Source organism: Benincasa hispida, chromosome 12 (genome assembly GCF_009727055.1).
Source record: "Benincasa hispida cultivar B227 chromosome 12, ASM972705v1, whole genome shotgun sequence".
NCBI lineage: Eukaryota > Viridiplantae > Streptophyta > Magnoliopsida > Cucurbitales > Cucurbitaceae > Benincasa > Benincasa hispida.
Genome location: NC_052360.1, coordinates 16620188 through 16634019, shown reverse-complemented (window position 1 = coordinate 16634019; position 13832 = coordinate 16620188). Strand labels below are relative to the sequence as shown.

Here is a 13832-nt window from a genome sequence, read left to right as displayed (position 1 = left end):
GTATAAAACTAGTGAAGCTGAAGCATAGAAAAGAAATAACAAAATGTCATGAATGTGAATATAATTAAAAATAATGTGTATTCTTAATTCATCTCTAATGTAAAAAATGTTTATTGATTAACTGAATGGAATTTTTCAAGGTTCTAATTTTATAATTTTTTCACAAATGTTACATTGTTTTTTTTAATAATAATAAAAAAAACTCAATCATCTTTGATTGAGGCTTAATTTGAGATTATTGTAACTTTTAAAATAATTGTTGCCAAATTAGTTGTGAAAATCATTAAGTCAAATGGTATTTGGTAAAACTTTAAATTAAAAAACCACTAATTATGGCGTTTGGTAAATTAGTACCAAATTGGTACAATTTAGTTATATGGATTGAAGTAGACTTATTATTTCAAATATATAACTTATAATTTATTAAAAAAATTATATGAATTAAATTATAATTAATTGTGCTTAATCGAAATTATTTGATAAAAGTTTAAGAAAAACAATTATTATAAACAAATTGATTCAATAAAAGATTCATAAGACAGTAGATGTTAAAAAACATATAACATGAAAGGATAAAATTGAGATTTATAAAAAGGTGACAAATTTTTAGTAAAGTTTAAATGTAAAAAGTGGTATCAATGTTTTTTGCTTGGGATATTCTAAACAATTTAATAAATATTTTTGTTTTAATAAACAACTTAAGCAATTAATATTGTCCCAACAACTTGCAAACACAATCCAATTGAGTCATTTTTTCTATTTATAAATTTATAAATGGGTTCCTACAAGGTTGAAGTGTGTTTGATTTTGTTTCAAATTGAAAAGATCTAGAAAAACCTGTACCTCAATTTTTCAAACACAAAGTATTAACTAATATAGTAGAATGCAAAGAATTTACAAATATAACGAAATTTAGATCAAGTTTTGATATACCCTATTGTTAAGAGGAGTATATTAGTGATAGACCATTAGGGTTGGCAACGGGATCGGGAGGCGGGCGGGGGAGGGTCCCCGTCCCCGCCCCCGTCCCTGCCTTTGAAAGCGGGGATGGGGCTCGAGATTCCTCGTTTCCCCACAGGATTCCCCTACTAATTCCCTGCGAGAAATCCCCTATTAGATCCCCGCGGCCTCCATTTTTTTCTTTTAATTTTTTAAGTTTGGGTTTGACTTTTGAGAATTTATATATTTAATATTGGGCTTATAACACTATAGTATACATTATAAATAAGTTATTTTTATATATTTAAATATTATATTTTATAAAATATTAAAAATATAATTATATAAAATTGGGGTCGGGCATACCATCCCTGTCCTCGAATGGGGCCCCGAAAAACTTTCCCGATTTGACCAATCCCCGGTCAAACCGGAGATTTCCCTCGGGAAATTTTGCCAACCCTATAGACCATATCGTTAATAGGAATCTATCAATGATAAGAGTTTATCACATATTTATAATTCTTTAAATATGTTGCTATATACTTAACTATTAGTCCTAAAAGTGCTACTGTTGCAATTACCTTCTTAAAATGATATTTTTTAAAATGCATGGTCCTTAATATCGTTGGGCCAAGTCCATAAAACGTCGAAGCCCAACCTGAATCGGTTTCAACCCGGCCCATTTCTTTTTTTTTTTTTTTTTTTTTCGTTCGACAAAATTTCTTTCGGAAAACGACGGCCTGAAAAAGAAAAAATGAAAAATTAATTGCTTTTCTCCCTCTTCCCAAAGAAAAGCCCTCCAATTTTTCTGCACATGGAACTTGGAAGCTTCAAAACCTTCAAACCTCTATAATGGCTTCCTTCACTGTCAAGCCCTAGCTTCAACTTCCTCACTTTTATTCTTCATCCTTAACTCTCGGAGATATTGTTTGCTTCTGCTCCCGCTCAATGGACAGGCAAATCGACGGTCACGCCGTTCCTTCGACATCTACTAATGGCAGGGCTGCTTCTGCGTCGACTTCTTCGTATTTGCGACCTGATTACAGTAGCCGAGCAGTACAGGTACTCGTTTCTTTCTACCAGTTGATGCGTTTATGTTATAATGCTGGATAGTGAAACCCTAGCTATTTTGGTTAGCACGCTGGAGAGTTCTCATTTTTTGGTGCTTTGGATTTTTCTTTGCGAAAGCTACGGTGGCATTTCCGTACTCAAGAGTTGCTACTATTGAGTGTAGAGCAAGTTTTGCTTTGAAGTTTTTTGTAGTTATATGTGCTAGAATGGTTCTTGGGGTTGTTTTGTTTTTCGAAATTACTGTCGAACGTTTGAGTTTGTAGATTTGACTCCTTAAATGATAATTGTCTTGTCAGACGATGATTTTTAATTATTTATTCTGTACATTAGGTGGTGGATTGATTTTTTCCCGCTTCTAACTGTTATGCTTATATTTTCAATTCTAGGAAGCGTTGAGACATTTGGCATCTATTAATCTGATCGAATTATGTAATGAAGCAAAAGTTGAGCATTGTCGAGCCACTAGAGACTTGAGAAGCTGTGGACGGGATGTTCAGTTTGTGTTGAATTCATGTGGACATGCCTCTCTGTGCGAAGAATGTTGCCAACGGTGTGATATTTGTCCAATATGTAGAGTCCCAGTTCCTAAAACCAGTGCTAGAACACATCTTCGTCTCTTTTATGAGTGTGTGGAAGCTGGTCTCATTCCGAAGAATTCCAAGGAGAAGCCTCCTGAGGAAGATGGGGAAAATAGAATAACTACAGACGTACAACGCTTGTACTCCTTATTTGATATTGCGCTGGAAAACAACTTAGTTTCTCTAATCTGTCACTGTATCCTTAGCGGTCCGACTACTCTGCTAACATCCCACGTAGATGTCACCCAGTTCTGATATTGTTGCCTTTTCAACTTGCCGTGGAACTTCACTGTTTCTCTGTCAATCTTCATTTTCTTTTGCATGGGAAGCCTTAAGTAATCTAACAAAGTTGCAAGCCTATTTGAAGCAATATGCTTATCATCTTACTTTGTTGACTTGTGTTCGAATTCTTATTATATTCTGCCAACTTACCAATTATTCTAATGTTAAAAGTACAAAATTTCCTTTACAATAAGCTGTCAGATGTTACGGATGTTTGTATGGATGAGAGTGCTGTATCAAGTGATCCTGTAATTGCATTTTTGTTGGATGAAGTCGTCGTGAAGGATTGGTGCAAGCGGGCCTCCAGGAACATCATTACAAAACTTCAAGAAATATGTAAGCCAAATCTTGAAAATTTTCTTAATGTGGCCTGCATACTGATTACTTTTATGCTTATATGTATACTATTCATTTCATTTTAGATAACTCTGGTGTAGAGGGAATGAGGTCTAGGATGAGCCTACTACTTAAGTTCTCGGCGCTGCTTGCTGGCATATCCAATGTGCTCGAAGTGTTGGACTCATCATTTAGAAGTTCTCATTCAGCACAGCTTGAGGACCTGCACAATCTTCATGAGGGCATATTGAAGATCAAGCAGGTTCAATTTCTTCGGAAGCAATATGGTTATCAATCATCAAGTTTTACTGCTTTACGTTAGGCCATAGTTCTTGGCCGTTTTAAAAAGAAATATGTGCTGGCCTTCAATCAAATTACATGTTATTTTAATATTTAATGTCACCGATTCCTGGTATCTAGCGTAGTTAATTAGTAGATCTGCTTTCTGATCAGTTGGAGAATACTGAATGGAAACATGCTAACTCGGTGGATATGATAAGATGTTTTCACACTTGAGAAAAAAAAAGAAAAAAGAATAGCTTTAACCAACGTTTCTTTCTCTTTTCTCTCCTTGGTGAAATGATAATATCACGACTCTGTATCTCCATTCAAATGATGGAAAAAGTTAAACTGTCATTCTTTAGTGAAGAAAGAAAAGCAATATTACTGGTTAGAAGCTGGCAATGTCATAATATGTTCAGGATGTTTCACACGTTGATGATTTTCTTTCTATCAAATTTATTCTCGTTACGCAAGTAAATATAGGAATTTATAATTTGTAGAGACTAGACTCTCATCCATTGAAATTTATTGGATTTTTTGCCATAATTTACTAGGGTTAGAAAATAATTATGAAGGTAACTGGATTATTCTCTTAACTCTTCGTTTTTGCCCGGCTTCAAAATAATATATGATTGCAATTCAGTTAATGGTAGATCTATATGTCCTAACCTTGGGAGATCAGAACTTTAGAACCGTCCTTCTGTAATTGATGTTCCTCTTTTTCTCAAGATAGTCTTCATGTTAATATACTTTTTGGTTACAATTTCATTTACCAGCATATGGAGATTATGATGTGGTGCATAAGGCATCAGTTTTTGGAGAATGTTAGGTCCCGCCATTCTAGCTTCACATCATGGCTTACTGCTGTCCGTGAAAGGAAATCTGCTGCAATCAGGCGATCATGGCCTGATGCTTTAGATGACTCTGCTGATTCCGGTGGACTGGATGGATCTCTGTTCATCGAGGATGCACTGGGGAATCTTGATATAGAGCAGTGGTACTCCCGAGATGTAGTGGATGGTTTAGAAATTGCATCTCTGAAAAATGATGAGGCCCCAATAAACTTCAGATCTAAAATTGGGGGGAGTTCAGGTTGCTACCCATTTGAAAATCTTCGAGTTGCTGTGGACGTTCTCTTTCTTCGTGGAAGTTCTGATGTCGTGGTTGCAAAGAAAGCAATTGTATCCTTCTTTAGTGATACATTCATTTCATTGTCCATATAAATTATAAATTTGGCTAAATATATTCCTATCTTTTTCATAAATTTGGCTAAATATGTACCTATCTTTGTCTCCTTAATCTATGATAGCTTTTGTATTACTTGTTTGACCGCCACTGGATGTTGCCTGACGAGAAATGGAGACATATTGTTGAGGATTTTGCAGCCACTTTCAGTATTACACGGCATTCTATATTAGAATCTTTTGTCTTTTATCTTCTAGATAATCATACAGATGAAGCCCTGCAGGTAATTTTTTGTGGAATCTGTCACCTGCTTGTCTAATCATATAGTTTCAGTTTTGTGTTATTTATTCAATTACCTAACATTTGTGGTTCTGTGCTATGTAGCTTTTTAATTTACTTGACTTGGGATTTTGTTTGAACGGACAGATATATGATTGAGTTAGAATATGTCTTACACTTACAGTGGTTGTAGTTCAATACCAATGATTTAGTTCTGATCCCAAAATTTCAAGCTATTTATAAAGAAAGGGTCAATAATAAAAGACTTGGAGAGAATGGTTTCAAGCCATAAACAGTCACTTGCTTGGGATTTAGTATCCTATGAGTTTTCTTGGAAACTACATGAATGATAGTGTTCGGGTGGGTGTTTCATGAGAATAGTTGTGTTTAAATGGTTGAATTGATGAATTTGCGCCGCTCTTTGTGATGTCATTAGTTCAACGAAGCACTCTACATTTTGGATCTGGATATGTTAGTTAGCCAAACATGTATACTCTAATATTGAAGCAAAGGATGAAATAGTATCATCCTCGTTCAATGACTTCCAAGCGATACAAGTCCTTTAAATTTCTGTCAATTGTACAATTTAGTTACCCCAAGAGTTCTAGTAGTTTCAAATTTACAGATTGCCTATTTCTTGCCGTTTCTGCCATGTACGACTGTCCTCTTTACATGTTAACATCTAACCTTTCCTCGCAACATGACATCATATAGGAAGCCTGCCGACTTCTTCCACAGATTTCCGGCCCAGCCACCCATCCCAAGATTGCACAAGTTTTGTTAGAACGGAAAATTCCTGATACAGCTCTTATGGTTTTGAGGTGGTCAGGACGTGACAGTATGTCAGTCCCAGTTTCACTTGTGGAAGCTGTAACTGGTGTCCGGGTGAGAGTGGAATGTGCGCTCCTGACCGAAGCATATATGTACCAGAAAATGCTCTGCAATAGGGTAAGAGAGAGGAAATACTATAAAGAACATGAAGACACATTTGATAATGCTCAAGGCAAATTTAGAAGCTGGGAGGACTGGATGAAAGTATTGGTGACTGAAATTTGTTTTCTTTGTATCCGTCGAAACTTTGTGGATAGAATGATTGAGTTACCATGGAATTCCGATGAGGAAAAGCATCTCCACAAGTGCTTGCTGGAGTGGTCCACTGCTCATCCATCAACCACTATTGGAAGTCTTCTATTTGTGTACTATCTTCAGGTAATCTCTCACTTGCCCATTGTAACTTTTCAAGAAATCATCCCATTGGAATTAATCACGAAAGGATTACAACGAACTAGATAAGAAATCAAGAAGAATAATGAAAATAAGCCGAACTATTTGCTTTTGTTAAAGTTCTTTCCCTATATTATAGGTTCAGCTGTTTCCATTACTCCAAAGAGGTTGCCTTATTCGCATTTCTAGATAAGAAATCAAGAAGAATAATGAAGAAATTGCTTTATTTTCATTACTCCAAAGAGGTTATCTCTTCATAATGGTTTAGTTTATAGACATGTTTTGGTGTTATATTTACACCATTAGAACTTTTTGTTCCAGTTAAGTCATTATTATTTCTAGCATAAGGTGTGGATACTAAATTATCATTTTGGGATCTACACACGGAGATGACATATCACGAGGACTTTCTGTATATTCTTTCAGAGGTTTCGATATCCTGAGGCCTACCAAGTGAACCTCTTACTTCAGAAAGCAGAACAAGGCTATATTTCTGAGAATTCTGTTGGTGAAGATGTTTTATCCAGGATGAAATTGACTAGTCACTGGCGAGCAGGATTGGTCGTAAGTTGTCTGAACCATTTTTTTTCTTTTATTGGGTGGTTGCTTGCGATGGGGTGAAGGCTTGTTCTTTAGAAGCCTCTTTTATGTGTTATCTGAATGCCAGTGCTGTTTGAAGGGGTTCTGAATTGTTGTTCGCATGCTGAAAGGTTGAAGCATTTAACTAAAATCATTTGACACTAACTCTAAATATGACTTGACCTCACGACCTAAACAATATTAGATTTAATTGCAAAATCGATATACGTGGTTTTTTTTGGTCCATAAATGTTTTTATTGGAGTACTATCTGGGTTTGCGACTCATGTTCATCCTTGATATTTCATTATTATTATTATTGCTACTTTTAAAATTTTTATATTTAAATTTATTGCCTCAAAATGAACAGGATAAATTCATGGAGTTGCTACCAGAAGCCCAACAGCTGGAAATAAAATCTGGGAAGTCGCCTAATGTCGGTGTTAATTCAGAAGTGGAAGTGCCACCAAATGCTAGTCCATCTGCGGTACAGGATCAGCACTTAAGCAGTATATTAATCCCCTCAACTAATACTTCTACTGTATCACATAGAAACGACAGTAGATTTATCTTCAACCCCCCAGTTTTTGAAACTCCAGGAAGACTAGGTGGGACATTGAATCATTCCAAAATCGCGACATTTGGCCTGGCATTGGTTCATGAAAGGCGGTTTGGTAGTAAGGAAAGAGTACCAAAGCAAAATAGCCTACCCGAGAGTGTCAATTTTCAGGACATGTTTAGTTCTGAATTCCATCAAGCAACTGCTATGAATATTTCCCCCTCAGAAGAAGCCCCGAGAAGTTCATCTAGGGTCCTTTTGAATAGCCTGCTCTTGGGGAACGATCCCGAGAAACTCTCACTGGATAAAGAAAAAAATGGGATTACTAACCAAGTTCGGAATACCTCTCCGTATTCTCGTAGGATTACTGCCAACCCTACATATAATACACCCAGCAGCAAGTTCGGTTTATTAGATGTTCCTTTAAGGGGAGTGCAGGAAAATGGATCTACTAAAACTGCAGTATCTATTAGAGATAATGGAACTTGGAACATCTCTTCTTTAGATGATCCAATGGACATTTCGAGGTAAGGAAACACCAATTTCATTCTCCACTGCCTGCTGCATTTTCTTTTCATTTTTCTTGTTCAATTTATCTTTACATATTTTTTCCGTAACAATTCAGCCATGGAGGAGAAGATTCTGCAGCTGACATTCGATATTCGAATGGTGCTCCAAGATGGAGGTCTGATGAAGCAAGCGACGAGGAGCCAAGTCTTGACAGAGCTCCGAGTATAGTACGCTACAGAGCTACCCAAAGCAGTACTAGAAGAACAAGGTCAACGAAGAGATAATGACGGTATTTGCCCATCTAACAGCTCGAGATGATGCATTTTATTGGATGCAGATAGCTCGGTTGGTCAAAAAGACCACGAGAGTTGCATACCTCACCGGCTCCAAGTACTCTTGGTTAGGATAGAAGGATGCAGTGCGTGAATTCGCTGCCTCCATGATAGATCGAATAATCAATCAACTGAAAGCTTCCAAGTTATGAAGGAAAAAAGGAATTCATTCGAGGTTTTGGGTGGCTGTTTCCTTTTTTTCACTTCCTATTTTCCATATGTATTTTTGTATTTCAAATGTCTATATTTTTATAGCTTTGATAGTTTGATGAAATGATTGTGTTTTAAGTAGAGGAAAATGGAAAGCAGGCTTTTAGGTTTTGATTTTTAGTTTGATCAGGCAGGCTATAGCAGCAGGGTCAGATTTGCTTGAAAATATTTCTTCTTGTAATAGGAATTTTTATTTTTATTTTTTCATTGCTAATATTGTGATAAAACTAATTTACGTGAGGTAAAGATTAAGACTTCCTCAATTTTGATATCTATTTTCAGTGTTCGTTTCATGAATCTTTTTAGATTTTAGGTTAAATTATAGGTCTAGTTCTTGAACAAGACCTATCAAGGTGGGGCTGTGTCTAATAATAGGTTTTTGGAAATGGTATTTAGTTTAAAATAATTGTTGTAATTTTTGGACTCAGTTTGGTAATTATCAAACTATTTAGATCTTGTTTGGTAATCATTTTGTTTTTGAAAATTAAGCTTATGATTGCTACTTTTACCTTCAAATTTTTTCTTTGTTATCTATTTTCACACTAATGGTTTAAAAAACAAAGCTAAATTTTGAGAACTAAAAAAAATTATTTTTCAAAAAGTTATTTTTGTTTTTGAAATTTGAATAAGAATTTAACCATCGTACTTAAAAAATAAGTAAATCATGGTAAGAAATATGGATGATATAGACTTAATTTTAAAAAACAGAAACAAAAAATTAAGGTTTCGTTTGGTAACCATTTTGTTTTTTTGTTTTTGTTTTTGAAAATTAAGCCTATGGTTATTATTTTCACCTCTAAATTTATTCATTTATTATGTACTTTTTACCGATGGTTTAAAAAGTAGCTTTCAAAAAGTTATTTTTGTTTTTGGAATTTGATTAAGAATTCAACCACTGTACTTAAAAAAATTATGGTAAGAAATGTAGATGATATAGACTTAATTTCTAAAAACAAAAACAAAAAATTAAATGGTTACTATACAAGACTTTAGTTTATGGTTTTAAGTTTTTGAAAATTAAGCTTATAAACATTCATTCACCTTTAATCTTTTTTTTTCCTTTGTCTACTTTCTTCTAATGTTTTCAAAAACTAAGACTAGTTTCCAAAACTAGTAAAAAAGTAATTTCTAAAATGTAGTTTTGTGTTTTTAGAATTTGATTAAGAATTTATTTTATTTTTACCTATGAAAACTATAGTAAGGAATTGTGAGAAAATAAACTTAATTTTTAAAATAAGAAAAAATCAAATAATTATCAAATAAGATATTTAGATATAACTTAAAAACTTCATTAACTAGATTTGTAATTTAATTTATTCAAAACTATTCTCAATCTATTCAATGGCAAGTTTGACATGAATCTAGAATAATGAATAATGTTCGAGTTATTACATTTTTTAAAAAGAAAATATAATATAAAAAGAGGGGTCGAAAAGTCCACCAATAATCAATAATTCAAGTGAGAGTCAATAACATTCAACAACCACAAAGAAAAAAAGAATCTCAAAAGACAAGGGACTATTCAAAGGAAAGCAAGTTTGATTAACAAAAACAATACTAGAAGATGCCTCATGAGCAATATGACAAGCAACGAAAAGTAGAACATATTTTAAAGTAATTTTATAATGATTAAAATAACTTCCATGTCTTAAACATTTAGTATGACTATTTAAATAAGTGTGTCAGGTACTATAAGATAACTAAAAATTCTACAAAACGCTTCAATTTTTTTCGACATTTTGAGATTCACAAGCAAACACAAATTTCTAATTTTGAACTCAAATTTAAAAATTTTAAATGGGAATCAAACATATTTTTAGATAATGTTAAAATAAAGATTTTTTTTTTCCATATTTTACAAAATTCTCAATTTGTAATTTTGGATCACGAACCAAACAAACCTAAGGGCTTTAGTCGTCCTCACAATTTCCTTTATAGAAGGGCGAAAAGAGCTGACAAAAAAATAGCAAAATTTAAAGTTTTATTTAAAAAAATTGCAAAAATGTTTTCAAATTGTAAAAATATCAAAATAAAGTTATATAATAGAAAATATTAATTAGTAAATAACAAAAACTATTATAAAAACAACTACATTAAGTACAAATGAGAATGCAAAGATGCACTTCTTAATAAGAAACAACTCGAATACTACAAATACACTTTATCTAAAAATTCAAGAACCACGAATAAACTCTATCTAAATATTCCAAGAGCAAAAATTAAAAATCACCTAATATGGTCCTTTAACTCTTCCGATTGCCTATAGAATGCGTGTATGAAAGAGAAGTTGACCACAAAGTGGTGGGAGTCATATGGATGTCCACCGTGATGAACTTTCTCCAAGGTGAGAAATAGTATAGTTGATTGTACCAATGAAACTATTGTCGACAAGTGAATATTTGAAGGAATTGTAATAAGATATTGAAAATAGGATTGCATTTGACACCAAACTAGTTCTAGGAAGTTTTATTGTCTTCATTCCATGTGACCAGTTCGCCGGATCTTGAAAACCAACTTTAAACATTATCTATCACAAAATGTCATGAAAATGGATCCCAACTGATATCCAATGGGCCCATTCCAAATAGGCCCAATATGGATCACTTATAAGCCTAACTAATAACCAAAGGCCCACTATCGGAGAAAGGCGACATCTCCTTCATTTTGCTCCGTCTTCGATATCTCACATGCAATTGCAGAGAAGCTCCGAACAAAGAGAAAGGCCATGAATATTTTCGGTTCGAGCAGATCTTCGATTAATCGATGGAACTCGAAGAAATCCAGTTTACAGCTCTAGCGTTTTTCTTTGTCTGTTCTCGTTCTTCTCTTCTGTTCCCTCTTTCTCCTCTACCTGTCCTCCTCCTCTACCTCTTCCTTCATGTCCTCGACTGCATTCTCCACTTCAACTTCGCACGAAATGCAATTCTCAGATCTTAAACTTCGGTAAAAAATTTCTGTTTTACGCGCCTCACAGCGGCTTTAGCAACCAACTTTCCGAGTTCAAGAATGCTATTCTGATGGCTGGGATTCTGAACCGGACTCTTTTTGTTCCGCCGATTCTCGATCACCATATGGTTGCTCTCGGGAGTTGTCCGAAATTCTGAGTTCTGGATCCTTGTGAGATACGATTTTCGGTTTGGGAGCATATTTTTTAGCTTCTTTGGAGTGGAAGGTAATCATTTTCCCCTTGGTTTGTATATCTTTTTTTTTGGGTTTTTCAATGTCTTTATATTTCTTGAAATGATGAGTGTTCTGGTTGTTGGGTTGCTGGATTGTTATGTAAATTACTTCTAGATTAAATTATCGAACCGTTTTGGTAAACTCGTAGCAATTCTAGCTATAGTTTACTTTTCCATTCTGTTCTTTTGTGACTAATTTAAGGAAATGAAAAAAAACAAGGCTAAATTATATAGAGTATCCCTAAACCTTGTCGTGTGTTTTAACAATGTCCCATTCTTTTAAACGCTGCAATATTACCCTTGATGTTTCATAAATGTTGGAACTACCTTGGTAGAAATTCGTCAGAATGCTAATGGAAAATGAGACTTGGAATAGTGTGGTGGTAATTTGAAACAAAAATTGGGACTGCCACATCGTTCTAAATCACCACCACCACAAGTTTACAAATCTCACTTTTCATCAACATTCTAAAGAGTTTGTATTCTGAGGGTAGTTTTGAAACCTTCATGAAAGGTCTTTAATATTGAACTTTTGAAAAAATATCGAAGTTTAGAGTATTATTTTGTAATTTAGCCAGAAAAAAGAAAATGCCATGGTAATATTTTATGACATTAGCTATTCGTTTCAATTTTATGGCAGGTATGTTTCGATGGCGGATATTGTAGATATTTCATCATTAACTTCTTACTCTTCTGTTAAAGCCATAGATTTTAGAACCTTTGCATACTTATGGTGTGGAGTGCATGTGGAAAGTGTTTGTTCAAATGAATATAACCTAAAGCATTGTGGTTGTCTACTAGTAGAGCCTGATGGGAATGTATACAAATGTTTACATGTTGTAGATGAAGAATGCAGAACTACGATTTGGACTTACCAAAATGGTGAAGTTGATGGTGCATTAGACTTGTTTCAGCCTGACGAACAGCTTAAGAAGAAAAAGAAACTGTCCTATGTCAGGCGCCGTCGAGATGTATATGGAACCCTTGGACCCAATTCGAAAGCTGAATCAGCTACTGTTTTGGCATTTGGAAGTCTTTTTACTGCTCCATACAAAGGTTCAGAGCTGTATATTGATATCCATCAAGTTAGTGGAGATCAAAGAATTAGTTCTTTGATGAAAAATATTGATCATCTACCATTTGTCCTAGAAATCTTGAGTGCAGGAAAAGACTATATTGACAAGATCATAAAAGCTCCATTTCTTTGTGCCCAACTGAGATTGTTAGATGGGCAGTTCAAAAATCACTGGAAGGCTACTTTTCTGGCCCTCAAACAGAAATTAGACTCGATAATAAAGAATGCTAATGAACCTATTCATGTTTTTGTGATGACTGATCTTCCTGAATCTAATTGGACTGGAAGCTACTTAGGGGACTTGGTTAGTGATTCAAATCACTTCAAACTCTTTTTCCTCAAAGAACACGGCGGATTAGTTCTACGAGCGTCTAAAAAGGTGATGGCTATAGGACATGGCTTGAGATGGACATCCAGTGCATTTGGTCCTGGCAGCATTCGTGATATGAAGAAAAAATGTGCTTCTGAGAGATTACCGGATGTTCTCCTATATATAGAGGAATCTGTTTGCAGTTGTGCTTCATTTGGTTTTGTTGGTACTGTTGGGTTCACCATTACTGAAAGCATAGAGCTGATGAGAAAATATGGAGTATGTTCAAGTCAAACTTGAACCCCATTTTGACATTTACCTTCAAACATGAAATTCTTTGGGATGTCCACTGAACCGGATTATTGGAAGGAAACTCTGATGTACTTTGATTGAATATGGCCATCTGATTCTGCTCTGCTTGTCATGCCTCAAAGAGTCGAAGACTGCTTTCCTAGCAATTCTCTCGTGTATTCTTGTGACCGGTGGTGATTCGCCCGCATAGAATTATGCTTTTCGATTTACCAGCAATTGATATGGTGGATTGTATCAATATTGGTCATCGAATCAGATTTCAAGGTTGCATTTGGATGTAAGTATACATACAGTTCCATATTTACTATACGAGGAATACATATTTAGTTTTTTCCACAATAATGCAGCAACTAATAGTTTAGGAGATTAATATAGTTCCTTAAGGAAAACCCTCCTATTGTTTTCTTAGAAAAATTGAATTTCTGTACTAATGGTTTTGGAAATGGAAATACATGGTGGACTTATCCTTAGTCCTTCTCACTTATGTATTTAAAATCATTTAGGTCTGGATTGATAACCTTTGATTTTTAAAAGTTAAGCTTATTGAATATTATTGTGAGTTCCTAAAAAGAAGAAGTTTTTGTTTTTTGG

The 13832-nt window shown here is 34.5% G+C and overlaps 1 protein-coding gene and 1 pseudogene across 1 annotated transcript; both read left to right on the top strand.

The window, feature by feature from the left end:
• The first annotated feature begins 1699 nt into the window (after positions 1–1699).
• LOC120092917 (E3 ubiquitin-protein ligase HOS1) lies at positions 1700–8628 on the top strand. The gene is made up of 10 exons (XM_039051163.1): positions 1700–2001; positions 2397–2784; positions 3072–3206; positions 3293–3468; positions 4265–4669; positions 4798–4956; positions 5667–6161; positions 6603–6740; positions 7125–7840; positions 7939–8628. Exons 1-10 carry the CDS (start codon positions 1888–1890, stop codon positions 8105–8107), a joined length of 2895 nt encoding a protein of 964 aa, XP_038907091.1. The 5' UTR covers positions 1700–1887; the 3' UTR covers positions 8108–8628.
• Positions 8629–10991: 2363 nt separating this feature from the next.
• Positions 10992–13577, top strand: LOC120092918 (annotated as a pseudogene).
• The last annotated feature ends 255 nt before the right edge of the window (positions 13578–13832 follow it).

Bases quoted from the DNA above. Each gene is read 5' to 3' on its own strand.
- LOC120092917 (XM_039051163.1), top strand. From the start codon at position 1,888: ATGGACAGGCAAATCGACGGTCACGCCGTTCCTTCGACATCTACTAAT. The intron at 6,162-6,602 runs GTAATCTCTCAC...ATATTCTTTCAG, and splicing joins TATTTGTGTACTATCTTCAG to AGGTTTCGATATCCTGAGGC. The intron at 7,841-7,938 runs GTAAGGAAACAC...GTAACAATTCAG, and splicing joins GATCCAATGGACATTTCGAG to CCATGGAGGAGAAGATTCTG.